Raw genomic sequence first — 21,034 nt, 5'->3', positions numbered from 1 at the left:
CCTAGAGTGGATATGGAGATTAAACTACTTATGCACACATATGCCAGATACTAGCAAATCAGTATGTAATAACTCTTAAGGTTCTAAGAGAGAGATTCTCTCTGGGCTTCCCTCATCTCATTTACAAATATATATGCTAAGTTTGACAGCAGCGCTCTGGTGAAAATGTGTTTATCAATACCAGGGAAGAAGAGTGTAATTAATTTCTATAGTTGAATATAGTAATACAAATGCTGTATAAAATTAACTGGTGAAAGTAACAAGACAAGTTTCATCAACTGAATGGCGAATGGCAGAGCCAGGGAAGAAAGGGAAAGAAGTCTGGTTGGGAATTTCCCTGTATAAATGGGAGGCTGAGGGGCACCTGGGTGGCTGTCAGTTGAGCATCTGACTTAGGCTCAGGTCATGATCTCAGGGTCCTGGGATACAGCCTTGTGTTGGGCTCCCTGGTCAGCAGGGGAGTGTGCTGTCCCTCTCTGTCTCTCCCTGCTCGTGCTCTTCTTTCCCTCTCAAAAAATTCAATAAAATAAAATAATAAAATCAAATCTAAATGGGAGGCTGAACAAAACTCAAAAACTATTAAGGTCAGAAACACAAAAGGAAAAGAGAAAGAAAAAGAATGTAGATATTTCATTGAGTAGAGGGAGTGCATTAAACCAAACCACAAAGCCAGCTGAGAAGAATACAATTGCTTTTGTACTGACAAAAAAACCTACAGGCAGGAACAATGACGAGGATGATATAAAGCTTTGTACACTTTTGGTAATTAAAAACTATATAAGTAAAATAAGACTGTGGTTACTATAGCATTTGAATCCAAATAGAATCCACTTCTGATCAAGCTAAGACAATTGTGCAAGTGGCTTGTGCAAACAACTCACCCATGTGCATGGTGTGTGTGAGGAAAGGGTGAGATGGAGCACGTAACGCTGCTACTTGTTTGTTACCTATTCTAGCAGATATTTATATGGGATGAGAGAGAAAAAGCTGTTCTGGAAAGGAGGCAACCAGATTTCCCTTGAACATTCAGTAGCCCATTGGAAAGGACAGAGCTGGAGCTCCTCTGAGAAAGTCTTAAAGATGACCTGTTATACATAGGCTACGTGTGAAGAGCACTGCCTTTTTTAGAACACAGTGCCTCTCAGAACAAAAGCACTGAAGGACCCACCCACGTGCCTACTCTCTATTAGCACATGGAGTGAGGGTTGAGGGCTGAGGATGCTGCTGGTTCTCCTGCCCCAAGCTCCCCATCCTCAGTAAAGTGAGTCCAAGATTGAGGAAGAGAGAATGAAACACATTCTTCAAGTTCCCACTAAAAATCCCTTTAAGAAATATCTTTAAACCTTTGCCTCATTTTAAGTCAACTTACAGTTTCACATTCCTTCTATCATTTAAAAATATTTCATTATAACAAACTCACCATCATCTTTTTGTTGTACGTGGACAACTCTCTGGAAACTGGTACTCAATGCATTGTACACATCTAATGCAGCAGCTTTCTTTGCAATCTGTCGTTTCAGCAATTCTGGCAAACCACTCATTAGAAAGTCACGCTTTGCTTTAAACTGCACATCGCAATCCTGAGACTTTTCACATGTATCTTGACTTTTAAGAAAACGAAGTGAAAAAGGAAACCTAAGGTTATAAACACTTAAAAAAATAAACCATAGAACACTTTTTAATTGATAAAAATCAACTACTTGAGATGTTAGCTGGTCAAATTCATTTTTGCTTATCATAAAAAGTCTATCAGTTTTAAGAAATTACGTAAAAATACATAGAGAAAAATGATTTGAAGGACATCCACCAAAATGTTAACAGAAGCTATCTTTGAATGGTGAGTTTTTTCCCTGTGTCTTCTGTCTTCTTTTTTAAGAAGCAAGCCTTTATATTATAATCTGAAAACAATGTGTTATATTTCAAAAAGTTAATTTAGGAATTTCTAAGGTAATGTTTCCCAAATAATAAGCGAGAACATTAGGGCCTTTATTACTGACACCTGGGTTTTACCTGGGTTATCTCCATCTTGCTAAATGTAAGAGTCTTGACTTCCCTGGGAGGGAAATGAGGAGGTAGAGGAGGATGGGATGCTGGAATAGTGGAGTGGGGAGACTGGTATCACAGCTTATCTGCCCTTCCTAGCTTGTTACATACAGAATGAGAACTGTCATATTCTCTACAAACAGAAATTTGGATCAGTAATTAAAAAGAGGCAACAAGAACTTCCATTTCTTTACTTTTTGAGAGAAATGAGGGAAAGATGAGATCCAAAGCCAGTGTGGAGGAATTAATCTTAGAAAAGTGGAGGTAGGGATCCCTGGGTGGTGCAGCGGTTTGGCGCCTGCCTTTGGCTCAGGGCGTGATCCTGGAGACCCGGGATCGAATCCCACATCGGGCTCCCGGTGCATGGAGCCTGCTTCTCCCTCTGCCTCTCTCTCTCTCTCTCTCTCTCTCTCTCTCTGTGACTATCATAAATAAATAAAATTAAAAAAAAAAAAAAAAGAAAAGTGGAGGTATACTTTTTTTTAGTGTTAGTTGGAGGGATGGAGGAAAAGATGGGTGAAGTGGTAGCTAAATGAGTATGTGCCCAGGGTACCTGGCTGGCTCAGCATGCAACTCTTGATCTCAGGGTTGTAAGCTTGAGCCCCATGTTGGGTGTAAAGTACTTAAAATATTAAAAAAAAAAGAGTACCTGCCTATAGCAGAAGGTAAACTTTCAGGAGAAGGGTACAAGGTAGTGCTGTAAAATATACACGTTATATATATGTGATACAATATGTATTATATGCAATTATAAATAGTTTGGATGTGTGTGTATATGTGTATGCATATATTTGTGTGTGTGCATATTTCCTAGCTTTATCTGCTAAGAAGCCCAGAAGCTCTGATACCTCAGGAGCAATGAGTAAAATAAGCACTTAGATCTTGACTTCTAAATACCATCCTACAATAAAAAGAAACAAGGCTCTGTGGAAAAAAGGCTATACACAGAGCTGGGGCAGGGCATATCAAAGATGAACCTGGAATATCTTCCTGTTCCACAAAGTAAGGAATGCCAAATAAATGACAGGGATGTGTCAAAGGGACACAGAAACCATGCTGAAAACTTCCTACTAGCTAATTAGAAATAACCTAAATATCAAAATAAAAATTGATGGATTAAAACTCCATGAAAAAAATAGGAAACCATGAATAAATATGTAAATGAGAGATGTAAAAGCACTTTCTCATAGCAGCCAACAAATAGAAAAAGAACGACCAAGGACAATGAGCAACAGCTCATCACCATCTGACAATGATCACAGTGTGGTTAATCCAAGTGGAAACTGTTTTCTGTGGTAATTCTGACAGAAATGTAGAACTTGAGTCTCATAATGAGGGACTATCAGTTTTAAGAAATTCCATAAAAATAAATACATAAAGAAAAATGATTTGAAGGACATCCACCAAAATGTTAACAGAGGCTATCTATCTTTGAGTGGTGAGTTGAGAGTCATCCTACAACACATATGGTCTGCACACTTCAATAAAAACAGTTGCAGAAATGGAAAATCCTGGTAAAGGGATATGGAGTTCTTTATAGTATTCTAGTAACTTTTCTTAAAGTTATTTCAACATCAATTATTTTTAAAATTCTTTCATAGTGCACCAATTAAGGAACATATTAATTTTAAGAAATTTAAGTAGTCCAAAACCAGCAAATTTCTTCCTTCAAACAATTCTACTGGCTAAAGCAAATGCATCTAAGATAATAGCATTAGGTGAAATGGTAACTGTGGGATCTACAGATTAAAAAAAAAAATCAATTTTATTTCTATATACTAGAAATCAGCAATTGGAAAACAGTACCATTTACAATAATAATAAATACATGAAATAACTAGAGATAAATTTAACACATGTATAAAACCCCTACACTGAACCACAGAACACTGATGAAAGAAATTAAAAACTCAAATAGAAATATATACCATGTTCTTAGATCAGAAGACTTAATACTGTTAAATCAATTCTCTCACAATTTAATACAATCATCAGCAAAATCCCAGCAGACTTCTACACAAATGTTTTCGACATCTTTATTCACAATAGCTTAAAACTGGAAACCCAAATGTCCACCAACAGGTGAGGAGACAGACAAAAAGTGGTGTACCAAACAATGGAATACTATTCAGCAAAAATATTATAATAATGAACTACTGATTGGCTCTTGAACAATATGGGAGTTATGAATGCTGACCCCATGTGTAGTCAAAAATGCATGTGTAATGTTTGACTCCCCAAAATCTTACCTACTAATAAAAGCTTATTGTGGACTGGAAGCCTTAGTGACTAACACTAACAGGTGATTAACATATAGTCTATGTTGTTTGTATTATATGCTATATTCTTTACAATAAAGCTAGAGACAAAAATATTAAGAAAATCATAAGGAAAATAGATTTTTACAGCACCGTAATGTAAAACATCCATGTAAGCGGGCCTACATAATTCAAGCCATGTTGTTCAGGAGTCAACTGTGTTTGATAACATGAATAAATCTCAAAATCAGGACACTTAAAGAGGCCAGGTAAAAAAAAGTATATATGATTTCATTAGTAAAGATTTCTAGAAAATGCAAATTAACATATAGAAAAAGATTGGCACTTGTCTGAGCTGGGACTAGAAGAACTGCAGAAGGGCATAAGGAGTCTTCTAGAGGACAATGGATATAAACCAGTATCTGTATGGCAGTGATGGTGCTTTCACACAACTGACAAAGGTCACCAAGTAAGTTATACACTTTAAATACAGGTGACTATTTGTAAATTATACCTCAACAAGGTTTAAAATGTAACTAATTGGGATGCCTGGGTGGCTCAGTGGTTGAGCATCTGCCTTTGGCTCAGGGCGTGATTGTGGGGTCCTGGGATCAAGTCCCACATCACACTCCCTGGGGGAAGCCTGCTTCTCCTCTGCCTATGTCTCTGCCTTTCTCTCTGTGTCTCTCATGAATAAATAATTTTTAAAAATTAAAAAAATAATTGATTAAAAATAATACATAAAAGAATAAAAAATAGTAATATATCACTGGAAACCTATTAAAATGGCTAAAATTTAAAAAGTCTGATAATGCCAAGTGTTAGCAACTGGAACTCTCCTATATTGCCAGTGGGAGTGGAAAATAGAACCACCACTTGGGAAAAGTTTGGCAGATTTGTATACTGTTAAACGTATACCTACCCAGTGACAGAACAATTCCATTTCTAGGTATTTACTCAAGAGAAATGAGAACACTGTCTACACATGTGTATGGAATGTTCACAGCAGCCTAATTAATAATCGCCAAATATTGGAAACAACCCAAATGGCCATCAATAAAAGAATGGATAAACAAACTGTGTATCCTTATTCATATAAGGAATACTATTCAGCAATAAAAAAGAATAGGCTACTGATACATTACATTGACTGAAAGAAGCCAGAGACAAAAGTGTACCCTGTATGATTTTATTTCTATGAAATTCTAGAAAAGGCAAAACAATCTATATCAACAGAAAACAGACCAGAAATTGCATGGGATTGGGACCAGGGGGCAGGGATTAACTGCAAAGGGGCATAAAGGAACTTTTTTGAGTGTGAAGAAAATGTTCTCTATTGTTATGATGATTACACAGATGTGTACATTTGTTAAAACTCAAACTATGGGCAGCTCGGGTGGCTCAGCTGTTTAGTGCTGCCTTCAGCCCAGGGTGTGATCTTGGAGACCTTGGATCGAGTCCTACGTCAGGCTACCTGCATGGAGCCTGCTTCTCCCTCTGCCTGTGTCTCTGCCTCTCTCTCTCTCTCTCTCTCTCTCTCTGTGTGTGTCTCTCATGAATAAATAAATAAAAATTTCAAAAAAAAAAAAAACTCGAACTATTTACTTGACATTGTGTACATATGATTGTACATTATACCTGAATAAAGCTGATTTTTAAAAAGCATGTGTACTGAGCAAAAGCAATTAGATACTGGCAAAACAAATCCATGGTAACAGAAATCAAACTAATCAACTGTGATGAAATCAGAATAGTGGTAACTTTTTGTTGTGGTAGGGACAATAATAGAAAAAGAATAACCTTTCAGGAGTAAAAGAAATATGTTAAATCTTGATTTAAAGTACTTATCAAAACTGTTATGTTTAAGGATTATGCATTTAACAAAACAAACAAATAAAACAGAAATGGACTCATGACACAGGAAACAAAGTGTTGGCTACCAGAATAGGGAAGGGGTGGAGGCAGATAAAATAGAGGAAGAGAATTAACAGGTACAAACTTCTAGTCATAAAATAGTTGAGTTGTGGGATGAAATGTACAGCATAGGGAGCATAATCAATCAACGGTAGTAACTTTCTATACAATGACAAATGGTAACTAGACTTATGGGGATCTTTTTGTAATGTATAAAAATATTGAATCACTATCATGTACATCTCAAACTAACAGGATATTGTATGTCAATTGTACTTAAATACAAAAAAGATTTGTGCATTTAATAATATGTAATTATACCTCAATAAAAGTGAAAGAGGAAAAAATAACCTGAACCATGATGTCCCAAACCTGGTCTTCTTTCATCATGCCATCCACTTGCATCAGGATACTAGAACTTATCATCTTTACACCTTCCTTTCTCCTACCCCTAACCTCCAGATATAATTAATCATTATGGATTTTAATCCAGCAAACTGATCCAGTAGTCAGAATAAACTTTCCAAAATTCAAAATGGTTATGTTCATACTTGTGTTTAAGTATGGACACTTCCTATTACCTAATTCTTATTGCCCTTGGTATAATGACACAATTCTTTCACATGGTCTAAAGGTGCTACATGGACTGGCACCCACCTCTCCAGCTTAATCCCACATTCCTCTCACTTCTGCTCTCTGTGCTCAATCCACACTGGCATTCTTTCAACCTTTACTATTTTCCATGCTTTCTCCAGCTACAGGGACTCTGCAGACTGTTCCCTCTGGCTAAAACACTGTTCCTCCTGATGAACTCCTGCTAATACTTCAGTTCAGGTGACATTTCTTTAGCAAAGCCTTCCTTGCTTGACCAGACCAAATCCACTTAATAGAAACGTAAAAGAACTTGATACCTCTCCTTCTTAGCACAACTGCAATTTTTCATTTGTTGGTCCAACTGATGTTTAATCATAGATTATCTTTCTTCCAGAGTATAAACCTCATGAGGACAGAGAATGTGTCTTGTTTTGTTCTCCATAATATTCCTGTACCAAATACAGTGCTTCATACATAGCATGTATTTAAAGATTTTATTTTTTTAAAAATATAATCTCTATTCCTAGTGTGGGGCTCAAACTCATGACCTCGACATCAAGAGTTTCACACTCTTTCCACTGAGCCAGCCAGGCACCCCTGTACCAGGTATTTAAATATTTATTGAATAAGTTCATAATCAGCTCTCTGATGCTTTTGGTTTATTTTCCCAGTGTTTCATCTAGAGATGGCCACAAAATGTTAGATCTTCAAGTTGTAGCTGCAGCACTGTCAATATTGTCACCTTTAAAAATGAACTTGTTAGAGATGCTTGGGTGGCTCAGCGGTTGACTGTGTATACCTTTGGCTCAGGGCCTGATCCCAAGGTCCGGGATCGAGTCCCACATTGGGCTCCCTGTGGTGAACCTGCTTCTCCCTCTGCCTATGTCTCTGCCACTCTCTCTGTGTCTCTCGTGAATAAATAAAAATCTTTTGAAAAAATAAATAAAAATAAAAATGAACGTACACGCTTTCTCATCAAAGTAAAGCAAAAATACAGAAAACATTCCGCAAGATATTTCAGCATTTAAAAATTTGTATTGGACTGACCTGTTTTCATCAAAACCAATAACAGGATCAGCTGTTTTCTGAGTCTTTCTGGTAAGAAATAACGGAGCAACTTTCATTTTCCCTTAGAAAAATAAATACTTAGGTTAGTGCCAATGTTTATCATCTCTACTTACCTCCAGCTACTTTCAAATTATAGCTCTACTTTCTTAAACTTAAAAAATAAATAAATAAATAAATAACCCTTTACTTTTAACTTAAAAAACTTTTTAATTTTAAAAATTTCTATATAAAAAAAATAACTCTACTTTTTTTAACTTAAAAAAATACCTTTTAAATTTTAAAAATTTCTATATAATGATCTGGTCTCCCAATATCATTATCAGAATTTCCTGGAAATCTTTTTTTAACTACAGATTCCCACACCCACCTAAAGAGATTCTCAGTCAATATGCCTAGGGAAGGACCTAAAGATTTAAGGACTTTTTAATTTATTCTGATGATTTTGATGGTCTGTCAGATATAGGAACCTCTAACTTAATGAGGCTAAATAGAAATTCAAGAACCTAAATGTACAAAATCACCTTTATAAAACTCTACACTACACTATAATTTTACTTATTAAATAAAAATACTTAATAAAGTTTATACCATATAAGACAAGGAATTAAATTAAAATGACAGCATTCAGAGCAATATAATCCCTCTGAAACATTCTAATGTTCATCATAAGCATTATCAAGTTTGATTACCAGGTACATTTTTAGGAATCTTGTTTAGTTTTTTTCCTAGCACATCATTCAGACACTGAAGCTTCTTCTGATTTTTCTCAGGTTGCTTTAAAGAAGTATGATCTGAATCGATTATTATTAAAGAATCCTAGGACAGAATAAGAAAACCATTTTAAAAATACGTCATATACTTGATGTTTTAAAATTTCAAAAGGAGGGGATCCCTGGGTGGTGCAGCGGTTTAGCGCCTGCCTTTGGCCCAGGGCGCAATCCTGGAGACCCGGGACCGAATCCCACATCGGGCTCCCAGTGCGTGGAGCCTGCTTCTCCCTCTGCCTATGTCTCTGCCTCTCTCTCTCTCTGTGTGACTATCATAAAAAAAAAAAAAAAAATTTCAAAAGGATTATGGTGCTAGTAGCCATAGGTAAGACAATGACATTAGCAGCAGCTGCAAATACCTCTCCATCAGACATTACCTGACTGATACGGGGAACATATAAGTGACATCAACCCAAGTGACATCACATAGATTCACATACTGAAGAGTAGATTTATTATGATCATGGGTCTTCTTTTTAAAAAAAGCAACCAGGGATCCCTGGGTGGCGCAGCGGTTTGGCGCCTGCCTTTGGCCCAGAGCGCGATCCTGGAGACCTGGGATCGAATCCCACGTCAGGCTCCCGGTGCATGGAGCCTGCTTCTCCCTCTGCCTGTGTCTCTGCCTCTCTCTGTGTGACTATCATAAATAAAAAAATAAAAAATAAAAAAAAGCAACAGTATGGTGAGAGCAATACTAACCAAAATACAAAAAAAACATAGAAGTATATATAGGGGAGGAAACTACCTGTCTTGTAGGCATCAGCAAAGCTTTCAAGAGGAGTCATTATTAATAGCCAAAAAGTGGAAGCAACCCAAATCTCCATGAACTGATGAATCAGTAAATAAAATGTAATATATCCATACAATGGGGTATTATTTGGCAATATAAATAAATAAATAAATAAATAAATAAATAAATAAATAAATAAGAAACATTGATGCTACAACATGGATGAACCTTGAGAACATTATGAGTGAAAGAAACCAAACACAAAGGACCATATATGGTATGTATGTTACCATTTATATGAAATGTTCAGAGTAGGCAAATCTCTAGAGATAGGAAGTGGAGGGATCCCTGGGTGGCGCAGCAGTTTAGCGCCTGCCTTTGGCCCAGGGCGCGATCCTGGAGACCCGGGATTGAATCCCACGTCGGGCTCCCAGTGCATGGAGCCTGCTTCTCCCTCTGCCTATGTCTCTGCCTCTCTCTCTCTCTCTCTGCGTGTGTGTGTGTGTGTGTGTGACTATCATATATAAATACAAGTTAAAAAAATAATTAAGGGATCCCTGGGTGGCACAGCGGTTTGGCGCCTGCCTTTGGCCCGGGGCATGATCCTGGAGACCCGGGATCGAATCCCACGTCGGGCTCCCGGTGCATGGAGCCTGCTTCTCCCTCTGCCTGTGTCTCTGCCTCTCTGTCTCCCTCTGTGTGACTATCATGAATAAATAAATAAAATCTTTAAAAAATAATAATAATAATAATAATTAAAAGAAAATAAAAAATAAAGGGAGCCACCTAGGCGTCCCAAGCATCTAACAAAAAAAAAAAAAAAAAAAGAGATAGGAAGTAGATTGATTGGCTACAGCTGGGGGAAGAGAGATTGGAAAGTGACGGCTAAGAGGAATGAGGGCTCTTTTTGAGGTAATAAAATGTTCTAAAATTGTGGTAATGGATGTACTACTCTAAATATATTAAAAGCCAATGAATTATACACTTTAAATAGTGGATTGTATGGTATGTGATTTATATCTCTATAATAAAGCTGGATTTTTAAAAAAGAGGTGTTAGCATTTAGTAGGACTTAATGTTTGAGTAGCAATGCTTTATGTAGAAAAGAATATTTGGAATGTGCATTTCAAGCTGAGACTACAAAATGGAAAAAAGTAAAAAATTACACCATTTGGGGAGGAATGAATAATTTAGTGTGACTAGAGCAAATACTGTTTATATGAGGAAGGGGGTTGTTTTGAGGAAAGGGAAGAGCTAATTCAGCCTATAAAGGATCTTGAATGACTTGATAAGCATTCAGACTGTATTCTGCAGGCAAAGAGCCAAAAGCTTCTAAAACAGAACTGAAAATGATATTCTTTCTACCACCTCAAGGGTTTCTTACAAATCTACCCTATAACTTTATAATGACTTCCTTCTCCCACTCCAAGCAGAATAGAACAGAATTCATACCAATTAATATTTTTAATACTTACTTCTGTTTCTGACAATTCTGTCCTTTCAGGAAGTGTCTGATGTCTAGATGAACGTCTCAAGGGTGTCACTATTTCTTCAGTAGCTTTTGACCTACTAATGTGTAAAGCTTTTGCTTTTTCAACCAATTGTTTTGCTTTTGATAGATTTTTTGAAGCACTGCTTACCTAAACAAAAATTTGAAATATTAGTTTAGGTCAGTGGCAAATATTTTAGATTTAACAATAAAAAATTTTTTTAAAAGGCAAAACTTTGGAGAGTAAAAAAGATCGGTGGTTGCCAGGAGTAAAGTGAGGAGAAAGGGATGAACAGACAAAGCATAGAGGATTTTTAAGGGAGTGATATCATACTATATATATGATACTATAATGGTGGATACACGTCATGATACATCTAATCCCAGAGAATATATAACACTAAGAGTGAACCCTAATGTAAACTACAGACTCTGGGTAACAATGATCTGCTAATGCAGGTTTATCAATTGTAACAAATGTATTATTCTGGTATTAATAATGTGGGAGGCTATGCAGTGTGGATACAGGAGATATATGGGAAATCTTGGTATCTTCCATTCAGTTTTGCTGTGAACCTAAAATTGTTCTAAAAAATAAAATCCATTTAAAATATATATATATATATATATATATATATATATATATAAAACTACAATCACAAATCATATTAAATAAAAGACAAAGTTACTCAAATCTTAGCAAGGAAGTTAAATTACAATGTGTCCAGTTATACTTAGTTTGACTTAATTTCTAACTAGAAATTTATTCAGATAAATATAATTACATTTGTGGAAAACACCCAGAGAGATGTCTGTTATTAGATGTCTGTATGGATTAGAATTGTTGGTTATTTTCCCATCATCTTCATGACATCTTTCTTTTAGTCGCCTTTAAGGTGAATCCATTGGAGAAAGGCTGAAAAGGTATTGAGCACGGAAAACAACACTAGACAAGAATAAAGTCTAGCCTTTACGACTGACTTTGTCACTGATGTACTAAGTGACTTTGTGCATTTAAATATTATCTTCCGGACAATGTGCTTTCCATATTCTGAGTTCTACAGGCTTTTTTGTTTAGGTTAAAAACATCCAGGGGCACCTGGGTGGCTCAGCAGGTTAAGCATTGGACTCTTGATTTCAGCTCAGATCATGATCTCAGGGTCCTGAGATCGAGTCCTGAGTCAGGCTCTGCAATCAGCTTGGAGTTTGTGCTTGTCCCTCTTCCCCCCCCCCCCCCCCCCGCTCACTCTCTCTCTCTCTCTCAAATACATAAATAAAATCTTAAAAAAAAAAAAAAAAAGAAGTGGGTTACTCCCAGAGTAGGAAATGAAACATTTTCACCTTTAATTTTATACAAGTGCTTGCTGTTTTTTAAAACCTTAAGAAGTTTTTAAAAAACCACAGAAAAGCGCAGGGATGGATATTCAAAATACATGTAAGGTTAGGAAAACAAAGATTTACTTCTGTACAGTAGAGCAATAGATTTCTGTTGTTCTGCTACCAAAATTTTTGGCAGCCTGATGAAACCTTATAAATTCATATTCAAAATAATTTTCCTAAATTTAAATTAACAACTCAACTACTGAAACAAACTGTTACACAAAAAGATGTTTTAATGAATGTGTGGAAGGAAAAAAACACACATAAGCATTTGGCAAGTAATCCTGCTTAAAGTCTTTTTTAAGTTATTTTTTTCTTTTTTAAAAAAGGCTTTATTTATTTATTTATTTGAGGTGGGGGGGGGGGAAGGAGAGGGAGAGAGAATTTCCAGCTGACTTCTCACTTAGCACAGAGCCCCACCTGGGGCTTAATCTCTCAACCCTGAGATCATGACCTGAGCAGAAACCAAGAGTTGGATGCTTAACTGACTGAGCCACCCAGGTGTCCCAGTTATTTTTTTCTGATAAAAGTTTTTAAAAGTTCATGTTTATTAAAAAAAACAGAAAACAGGGGCACCTGGGTGGCTCAGTGGTTGAGTGTCTGCCTTCGGCTCAGGTGGTGATCCCAGGGTCTTGGGATCGAGTCCCACATCAGGCTCCCTGTGGGAAGCCTGCTTCTCCCCTCTGCCTGTATCTCTGCCTCTGTGTCTCTCATGAATAAATACATAAAAATCTTAAAAAAAATAAACAGAAAACAGAAAAATAAAGAAAATTAAAACCAACCATAATCCTATCACCTCAAAAATAGTCATTTCCAACATCCTAATTTCTGACCTAGCCATTCATTCTCCCAGCCTTACTTGGTTACTCCTGACTACATCAGAAACTTGTCTCTTGATAGCACTTACTATCTTCTCCCTGTTTGTCAGTCTCTACTCCATCCACCCAGCTTGGATTGCACTGTATACCATTTCAACTACTCTTAAAAATGTTCTCACTTCTTTTGGCTCCACTGTACTTCAAAAAAGGGTTAAATATTTACTTTATGAGATTAATGATGAGTACTAAGCCTAGTGCCTGGAATTTGATAAGCAGTCAAAAAACATGATAGCTGTTAAATAACAACAAAAGAGACACCAATCTTCTGTAGCAGTGGTATTCACCTAAGGATTATGTCACAATCACCTTGGGAGCTTTTCAACACACACATACCTGTACCTACTTACCCTAAAGAGAATCCAATTCTCTCATGGTAGAAATAAGCAGATTAGTCTGTAAAAGCAGCTAAATTATTCTTAAATATCCTACCTTTTCCTTTAGGGAAATGGTTTTCAATGGGGCAGGGGGTGGATTTGTTTCCTTCTCGGGGATATTTGTAATGTGTGGTGACATTGTGTGGTTGTCATAACCAGGGTAGCTGGAGAACTACTGGCATCTCATGGGTAGAGGCCTGGATTATTGCTAAACATCCTACAATACACAAGCAGTCCCCTGTAACAAAGAATTATCCAGCCAAAATGTCAACAGTACCAGGGTTTTTAGACCTGTACCAGAGTTACAGACTCTACTTTTTGGCCTTTGATCTATAGAAATAAACAAAAACTCAATCACAACCTATAAGCAGTCTTAAGGAAAATTATTAGATGTAATTTCTACCAAGAAAACTTTTTAAAGATTTTACTTATTTATTTTAGAGAAACAGAATGAGAGGGGGTGAAAGAGTGCACAAGTGCAGGGAGGGGCAGGAAGAGAGAGACAAGCAGGCTCAGGACTCAGAGCCTGACTCAAGGTTCAGTATCATAATACTGAGATCATGACCTGAGCTAAGCTAAGGGTTAGACATTTGGCATTCCAAGAAAACTTTTTCTAATTATACTGTCCTTATCAACCGTTTTCATCTCACAATAAGATATGCTGACTGCTTAAAAAACTAGCCAAAGGAATAGAAAAATAGTGAATAATAATATGCAGCTGTAGTCAACATAACCAACCTATAAAATGTGTGACTCTTCTTTGAGCATATTACTTCTACTAGTAGTCGTTTTAGGAAACAGAATACCACTTACAGGACCCTCTAATATTTCAATTACCTTTCTAGTCTGAGAAGTAAAATCTCCATCAGTTGCTTCAGATTTCTCGCATCTTTTCTTAGATTTTCTCTTAGATTTTTTGGGAGTACTAATTCTGGTGAATTTCATTCTGGGGGAAAAAAGATTTTCGGAAACATTCTCATGATTATGTGTCAGAATTTCAATTAAATACAGAAAAGAACCAACTAGGGCTCAAATTTCTGGACATTTCTTAAAAACATTTCTTAAAAACAAAAATACTCCTTATTAGTTTCTAATAAGGAGTACTAATGAAAAGTAAGCCAAACTCAAAGCTAAACTCAAAGCTAAAATATAAAATGTTTCCTTTTAGAAATCATAAACTTTACAGAAAATTACCTCCTAAGATCATTCTTCCACTGGCCAAAACCAGCATGAAAGTATATACCTCATAGTACACGGCTCAGTTTACCCAAGAAATAAAACTCTGACTTATTTTTAATCTTAAGTTTGTTAGATGCACAAAATTCCTTTTTGAAAAATATTTCCCTAGGGAATTAGTAACTGTTGTAATAGTTTGAAATCATGTAAAATACATCTAGATTTCTTCTGAAATCATGCTTGACTTTAAATTAAATGTGGAAAATAAACAGCATTTTTTAAACTGTTTTGTTTCTTATAAATCTGCTGTGTTCTAGAAAAAATAATACTCTCCAATGCTTTACGTATTTTCCTTCCCAGCTAATAATGTATGCAGATACTGAGAACTTCAGAACAAAAACAAAACTTTACCTAATAGGGCTCTCTGAGTCAGATGGTACTGTTATTAATTCTGCTGTATATAAGCTATGCTTTTCTGGCAAGTTGGCTGCTTTTGGAGTGGAGGTCTTTGCTGGACTACCATCTTCAGAATCAGTACCACTAATGACTATTGCTGTAGGTGTACTGCTGGTTCTTACAGATCTTCTGGTTGACTTGGGTGTGGAAACATTTACCAAACTGTCTTCAGCTTCAACTTTAGAATGTATAACCATATCCTTAACTGGTATGCTGATTTTTCTTGAAGACTTCTTGTTACACAGAGAGGAAATCTTTAGATGGTCATCATTTGCTAAATCTTTGTAAGTAAGACTTTCACAGTTCAATAATATACTGTTTTTGAAAATTTCTGTTTTCTTTTGTCTTAAACTCATTCTAAGCCTATTTTGATTCTGTTTATCTTTTAAGGAAAAAGTTGTTGCTTTCTTCTGAGTATTTCCCTGTCTATTTTCACCTGGAATAGTACCAGTATCCAACATTTTCTTACCCCTTTTCTTCAGCTTTTTACTTTTCTCCTTAGGAAAACTTCCTTTATCAGTATGTGACTGTGAATTTGAAACCACTTGAATATTAGGATTTTCCATGATTTTTTTAGAATTATTGTCTCTTCCTTCCTCATTTACAGATTTTTCATTGAGCTCTTTCTGCTTATCAGAAGACTTTCTGACTCCATTTTTAAGAACATCTGATGCTGGCTGTCTAAATGCTTTCATAAACTGCTGTCTTTCCTCTAGAGTGCATTTTGGTTTCACAGCTTCAGAATTTCCAGTTTCCAACACCGCCAATTCTAATTCTTCTTCCTGTATAACAACATTAGATTTTCTTTTCTGAACAGTCTGCTCACTCTCAGGATCGGACAGACTATTTTCCATTTCCAACTGCTTTTGTTTCAAGAAAATTGAGGGTATTTTCCTTGTCTTTCTGGGGGGAACAGGATGAACCTGTGCAAGAACAGTAACTGTCTTATAGCGTACATGTTGGGAAATTTCACAGGTTTCTGGGTCACTTATACAACCACTTTTGACCATCTCTTCAACAGTTTCAGAAGGAATACAAATTGACACTGTAGAGTCTGGTATGTGTTCTACTGTGTTTTCCTTGTGACTTTTTAGAAATTCCTCATATGAGACAGTAATTGTATTATCATTTAAGTGGGCTGTTTTAGTTATATCACCTCTAGAGTCTGCATCATTTGCAGTACTCTTGATCTCATTAGTTAGGGAAGGCATGATCTGTTTCCCATCTTTACCATCTTTTTGAAGATTTAGTTCCTCTGCCAATGGTAAGCTTTCAGATAGATCTATTATATCTCTGTGCTTCCTTTTTCTCATTTTTTTGCAATCATTTTTTGTGATCCCTTGTTTAGGATTCACTTTCTTAGAGCTTTTTATGGAGGTCATAGTACTTGACTGCTTTTTGATATCTTGAATACTTTGTGCAAGTTTCTTGTAGAGTAAAGCAGAAGTACTACTTTCTACAAAATCATTATTTAGACTAGAATCTTCTTTGCTATCATCACTACTAATTTTAACCGGAGATTCATTTTCAGTTTTAATATTATTTAGTTGATGAGATAAATTAACTCTCTTTCCTCTCTTCTTAAATTCTATGTTTGAAAACATTTCCAAAGGTGTTTTACAGTCTTTGCCACTGTCAGCAGACAATGGTGCTGAGGACTTTTTCTTGCACTCTTTTGCTGATTGTGTCTTTTCATTTGTGGGAGAAGTCTTTCTAAAATAATCCAGAATATTGCTGGATTTTGGTGGAGAGAAAACACTCTCTCCAGTCTTCCCAACTGGTGATAAATATTTTGTAATTGTTTTGCAGGAAGATCTCTCATCATCTTTCCTTCGTTTTTTGCATGCCTATCAGTTTAAGAGGAAAAAAAAAAGCGCTTATTTCAAGCAAAGTAACACAAAACATAAATTGTAAACATGGATCTAATATTTTACCTAAATTGATTTAAAAAAGGAAGGCTCCCTTAGGTAATGAACCTGATATATTAGGAAAAAAGAGCTTTAAAATTAAACCTACATTCAAATCTCAATATCACATCAAGTCATACACTTATAACTCATGTATTTTACTTTATATATGCTTCAATAAAAAGTTTCAAGGCTACTACACAAATGCACAAAGGTGTTCATTTCTGTTGGTCTCTGTTTACAACCTTTGAGTAGTAATACCCACGTAACACCCACCCCACAACATTTGTAACAAATACACTGCATAAAAATATGTGAAATCGGGCAGCCCGGGTGGCTCAGCGGTGGCTCAGCGGTTTAGCGCCACCTTCGGCCCAGGGTGTGATCCTGGAGTCCCGGGATCGAGTCCCACATTGGGCTGCCTGCATGGAGCCTGCTTCTCCCTCTGCCTGTGTCTCTGACTCTCTCTCTCTTTCTCTCTCTCTCTCGAATAAATAAGAAAATAAAATCTTTTAAAAATTAAAAAAAAAAACCTACCATCATTTAAAACAAAATACTGGAGGCACCTGGCCAGCTCAGTCAGGAGAGCGTGCGACTCTTGATCTTAGGGTTATGAATTTGAGGCCCACACTGAGTGTAGAAATTACTTTAAAAAAAAGAAAAAGCATAAGGTAGCCAACATAATGGAATGAGTTAGAAAACCAGAAAAAGAAATAAGTATATATTTAAGAACTTGGTATATGAGAGCAGGAGCAAATAAGTTAGTGAGCAAGTAAGTAGTTAATAAATGGTATTGGGACAAATTTCTTTTTTTTTTGTGGTGGTGGGGGACAAATTTCTAACCAGCTGGATAAATAGGAGGCAAAATAAATTAGAGATTAAAATGTTATATGTTGAAATGAAATAGTAAATGCATTAGAATAAAATGCTAATGAGCTATTAGTATTATTATTACCCTGAGATGGTATCAAAGGCATGATACCATAGGCTCTGGAGTCAGGCAGATACAATTTAAGTGCTGGCTCTGACGTCTACTAGCATGGTACCTTAAGCATTTACTTTTGACTTTTTTAAGTTTTTTTTTTTTTTTCTTAAGATTTTTAAAAATTTGAGATCCCTGGGTGGCGCAGCGGTTTGGCGCCTGCCTTTGACCCAGGGCGCAATCCTGGAGACCCGGGATCGAATCCCACGTTGACTCCCGGTGCATGGAGCCTGCTTCTCCCTCTGCCTATGTCTCTGCCTCTCTCTCTCTCTCTCTCTCTCTGCGTGACTATCATAAATAAATAAAAAATCTTTAAAAAAAGATTTTTTAAAATTTATTCACGAGAGACACGCAGAGAGAGAGAGAGGCAGAGACATAGGCAGAGAGAGAAGCAGCTCCATGCAGGGAGCCCAATGTGGGACTCGATCCCGGGACTCCAGGATCACTCCCTGGGCTGAAGGCAGACACTCAATCGCTGAGCCACCCAGGCGTCTCAACTTTTTTAAGTTTTTAAAGTAGACTCCATAGTGTGGAGCCCAACACAGGGCTTATACTTACAACCCTGAGATCAAGACCTCAGCTGAGTTCAAGAATCAGACACTTAAGGGATCCCTGGGTGACTCAGTGGCTTAGTGCCTGCCTTTGGCTTAAGGCTTGATCCTGGAGTCCCGGGATCGAGTCCCACATCAGGATTCCTGCGTGGAACCTGCTTCTCCCTCTGCCCCTCTCTCTCTCTCTCTCTCTCTCTCTCTCTGTCTCTGTGTGTGTGTGTGTGTGTGGTGTGTGTGTGTGTGTGTGTTCCTGATGAATAAATAAAATCTTTAAAATAAAGAGTCAGACACTTGGACAACTGAGTCACCCAGGCAACCTCTTTAACTTTCTAATTTTTCTAACTTAACTTACTTTTAATTACTTTAAAAAAATTTTTATATGAGAGAGAGAGAGCATGGGGGTACAGAGGGAGAAGAAGAAGCAGACTCTCCACTGAGCAGAGAGCCCAACTTGGGGCTCAATCCCAGGGCCCCGGGATCATGACCTGGGCCAAAGGCAGATGCTTCACTGACTGAGCCACCCAGGTGCCCCACTTTTAATATTTTTTAACCTTCTTCCCTCATCCATTCATATGGATCATACAGATAATGAGAACTCATGACAGGGTTGATATTAAGCAAAATAATGTGTACAAGACTCCGACCCTTGCAATACTAAAAGGTAAGCATCATTATTATGAAATAAGACAAGCAGGGCACCAAAAGGAGAAACTGTAAGGAAAGCTTGATAAAAACTGACCATACAAAAATCAAGAACTGTCTAATTCAAGTACCATCAAGTCCTTCTTCACACCCAGGAAAGCTGAGCAACTGCCTTGATTTCGCAAACAAGTATCAGCCTAACAATTGGCAAGTTGACAAAAGTTATTCAATGATTAAAAAAAAAAAAAAAAGAGTCCCAGTTAAATAAATGAGCGTACATCTTGGCTCCTTTCAAGGGCACCCGTATGCGTCTTTCAGTTAGAATGCTAGCTTGAGACGAAAAGGTGTAAAACTACAGCAGCCATCACCTTGAGCTGCTGCTACTCCAGCACTTCACGGCTTTGGAGTATCCTCACACCGACTGCTCAGTGCCTTTCACTGAAACTCGGCGAATACGTAAGAACAGCAGCGTTCCCTGCTGGGTCTCCTAACCGCAGCAGCTTAGGCTCGAGGGCCATGAGAACAGACAGACGAGTTGAACTTCAAGCTAAAGTTCTGATTCCTTACGATGAGCCCAGACTTGATCCCGGGGGCCTCTGAGACCTCTCACAAGGCCAAAACGCCAGGTTCCGCCAACACTTTTTAGGACCTGGGAACGGGGTCGCGCGGTGTCCTTCGAAGCCCTGACTCCGCGGGCCCGCACTCGTCTCACGGTCTCCACGGCTGTCGGCCCCTTCGCGACTCGGGAAGCGACAGGCTCGAGCAGTCGCGGCACGCAAGGTCACAGCCAGCTCCCTCGTCTCCCCTCCGGGACCCGGGGTCGGGATCACCGTCCACCCGCCTCCTCCGGCCAGAGACGCGCTAGCTCACCTCAATCTCGTAGTCCTTCACCGGAGGGGGAGCAGCTGCCGCCGCCATGGCCAGGACCCCCACCATGCTCCCAGCTTCCCGGAACGCCGGCTCCTAGGGCGCTGCGCGGCCGGGCCCCCTCAGCCCGGGGGCCATGGAGGCGGCCGGCTCCCGCACAGGGAGCAGCCGGGCCGCGGGGGCCGTCTCCCTCTGCCCCGCGCCCACCCGGCCGGAGCGGTCGCGGAGGCCGGGCCCAGCTCACCAGCTCCGCCGAGTCGGACGCGGGAAACGGCGGCAAGAAAGCGCGGGCTGCGAGGAGCCCGGGGCGCGGCCGGCCGGCGCGGGGGCGCCTCGACGCGGGGGGGCCCCAGGCTGAGCGCCCGGGACTTCGACCCCGGCCGGCAGAGCAGGCCGAACGCGGAGCGGACCCGCGGGCTCCGGACGGAGTTCTTGTCAATTGGGTTTTCGCGCCGTCCGGAGCGCAGGGGGCGGAGCTTAGGCTTGCTTCTGGAGGCTGCGCGGACGGCGCCCGGAGAGGGCCAAAACGCTTCTGGGGCGAAGCTGCGGCGGGCGCGATCCGTCTCCCAGCGGGACTTCGAACGCTAGCAGGTCCGTCGGAGCTTCGAACTGCTCGCGCCCGGCGTCGGGGGTGAAGACGTGATTGCACTCAAGTCCGTTGGTGGCAGAGTTAAAACGCTAGACTTTTGACGCCCCGGGCTAGCCTCTTTTTCTCTTTTTAAAAACGGAAATTCGAAAAATACAGAAAAAGGAAATAATGCATTACATTCCTCCCAGACGGGATGTTATTTAGGCAAGCGTCCCCCACCTCGAGATGCTCCCATTTGGGATCCGAGATTGTGATTTTGAACCCTTAGTTGAGCTAAAGAGGCATTTCTTCTCTTGGACTTCGTCCCCCGCAGGCAGTTAGGAGCCCAACAGGGGTCTCAGCTAGTTGGGAGTGTTCTCCATCTGTCGC

At 38.7% G+C, this 21,034-nt stretch overlaps 1 protein-coding gene across 4 annotated transcripts in view; it reads right to left on the bottom strand.

Annotated features, from left to right (window-relative positions):
- ATAD5 (ATPase family AAA domain containing 5) overlaps positions 1 to 20,534 on the bottom strand; it is a 50,224-nt gene extending 29,690 nt beyond the window's left edge. Inside the window, exons 1-8 of one of the 4 annotated variants that reach the window (XM_077852115.1) lie at positions 20,080 to 20,532; positions 17,572 to 17,680; positions 15,083 to 16,974; positions 14,333 to 14,441; positions 10,850 to 11,014; positions 8,567 to 8,693; positions 7,857 to 7,938; positions 1,421 to 1,650 (exon numbers count right to left, since the gene is read on the bottom strand). In XM_077852115.1, coding sequence (XP_077708241.1) covers positions 1,421 to 1,650; positions 7,857 to 7,938; positions 8,567 to 8,693; positions 10,850 to 11,014; positions 14,333 to 14,441; positions 15,083 to 16,974; positions 17,572 to 17,577 — 2,611 coding nt within the window. In that variant the 5' untranslated portion in view covers positions 17,578 to 17,680; positions 20,080 to 20,532. Of the gene's footprint in view, positions 1 to 1,420; positions 1,651 to 7,856; positions 7,939 to 8,566; positions 8,694 to 10,849; positions 11,015 to 14,332; positions 14,442 to 15,082; positions 16,975 to 17,571; positions 17,681 to 20,079 lie in introns of all 4 variants that reach the window. The other 3 variants (XM_077852113.1, XM_077852112.1, XM_077852114.1) reach the window with 3 other exon arrangements.
- Positions 20,535 to 21,034: the final 500 nt, after the last annotated feature.

The sequence above is a fragment of the Canis aureus genome, chromosome 16 (genome assembly GCF_053574225.1).
Source record: "Canis aureus isolate CA01 chromosome 16, VMU_Caureus_v.1.0, whole genome shotgun sequence".
Classification (NCBI taxonomy): Eukaryota; Metazoa; Chordata; class Mammalia; order Carnivora; family Canidae; genus Canis; species Canis aureus.
Note: the sequence above shows the minus strand (reverse complement) of the source record. Positions and strands in the feature narration are given on the sequence as shown.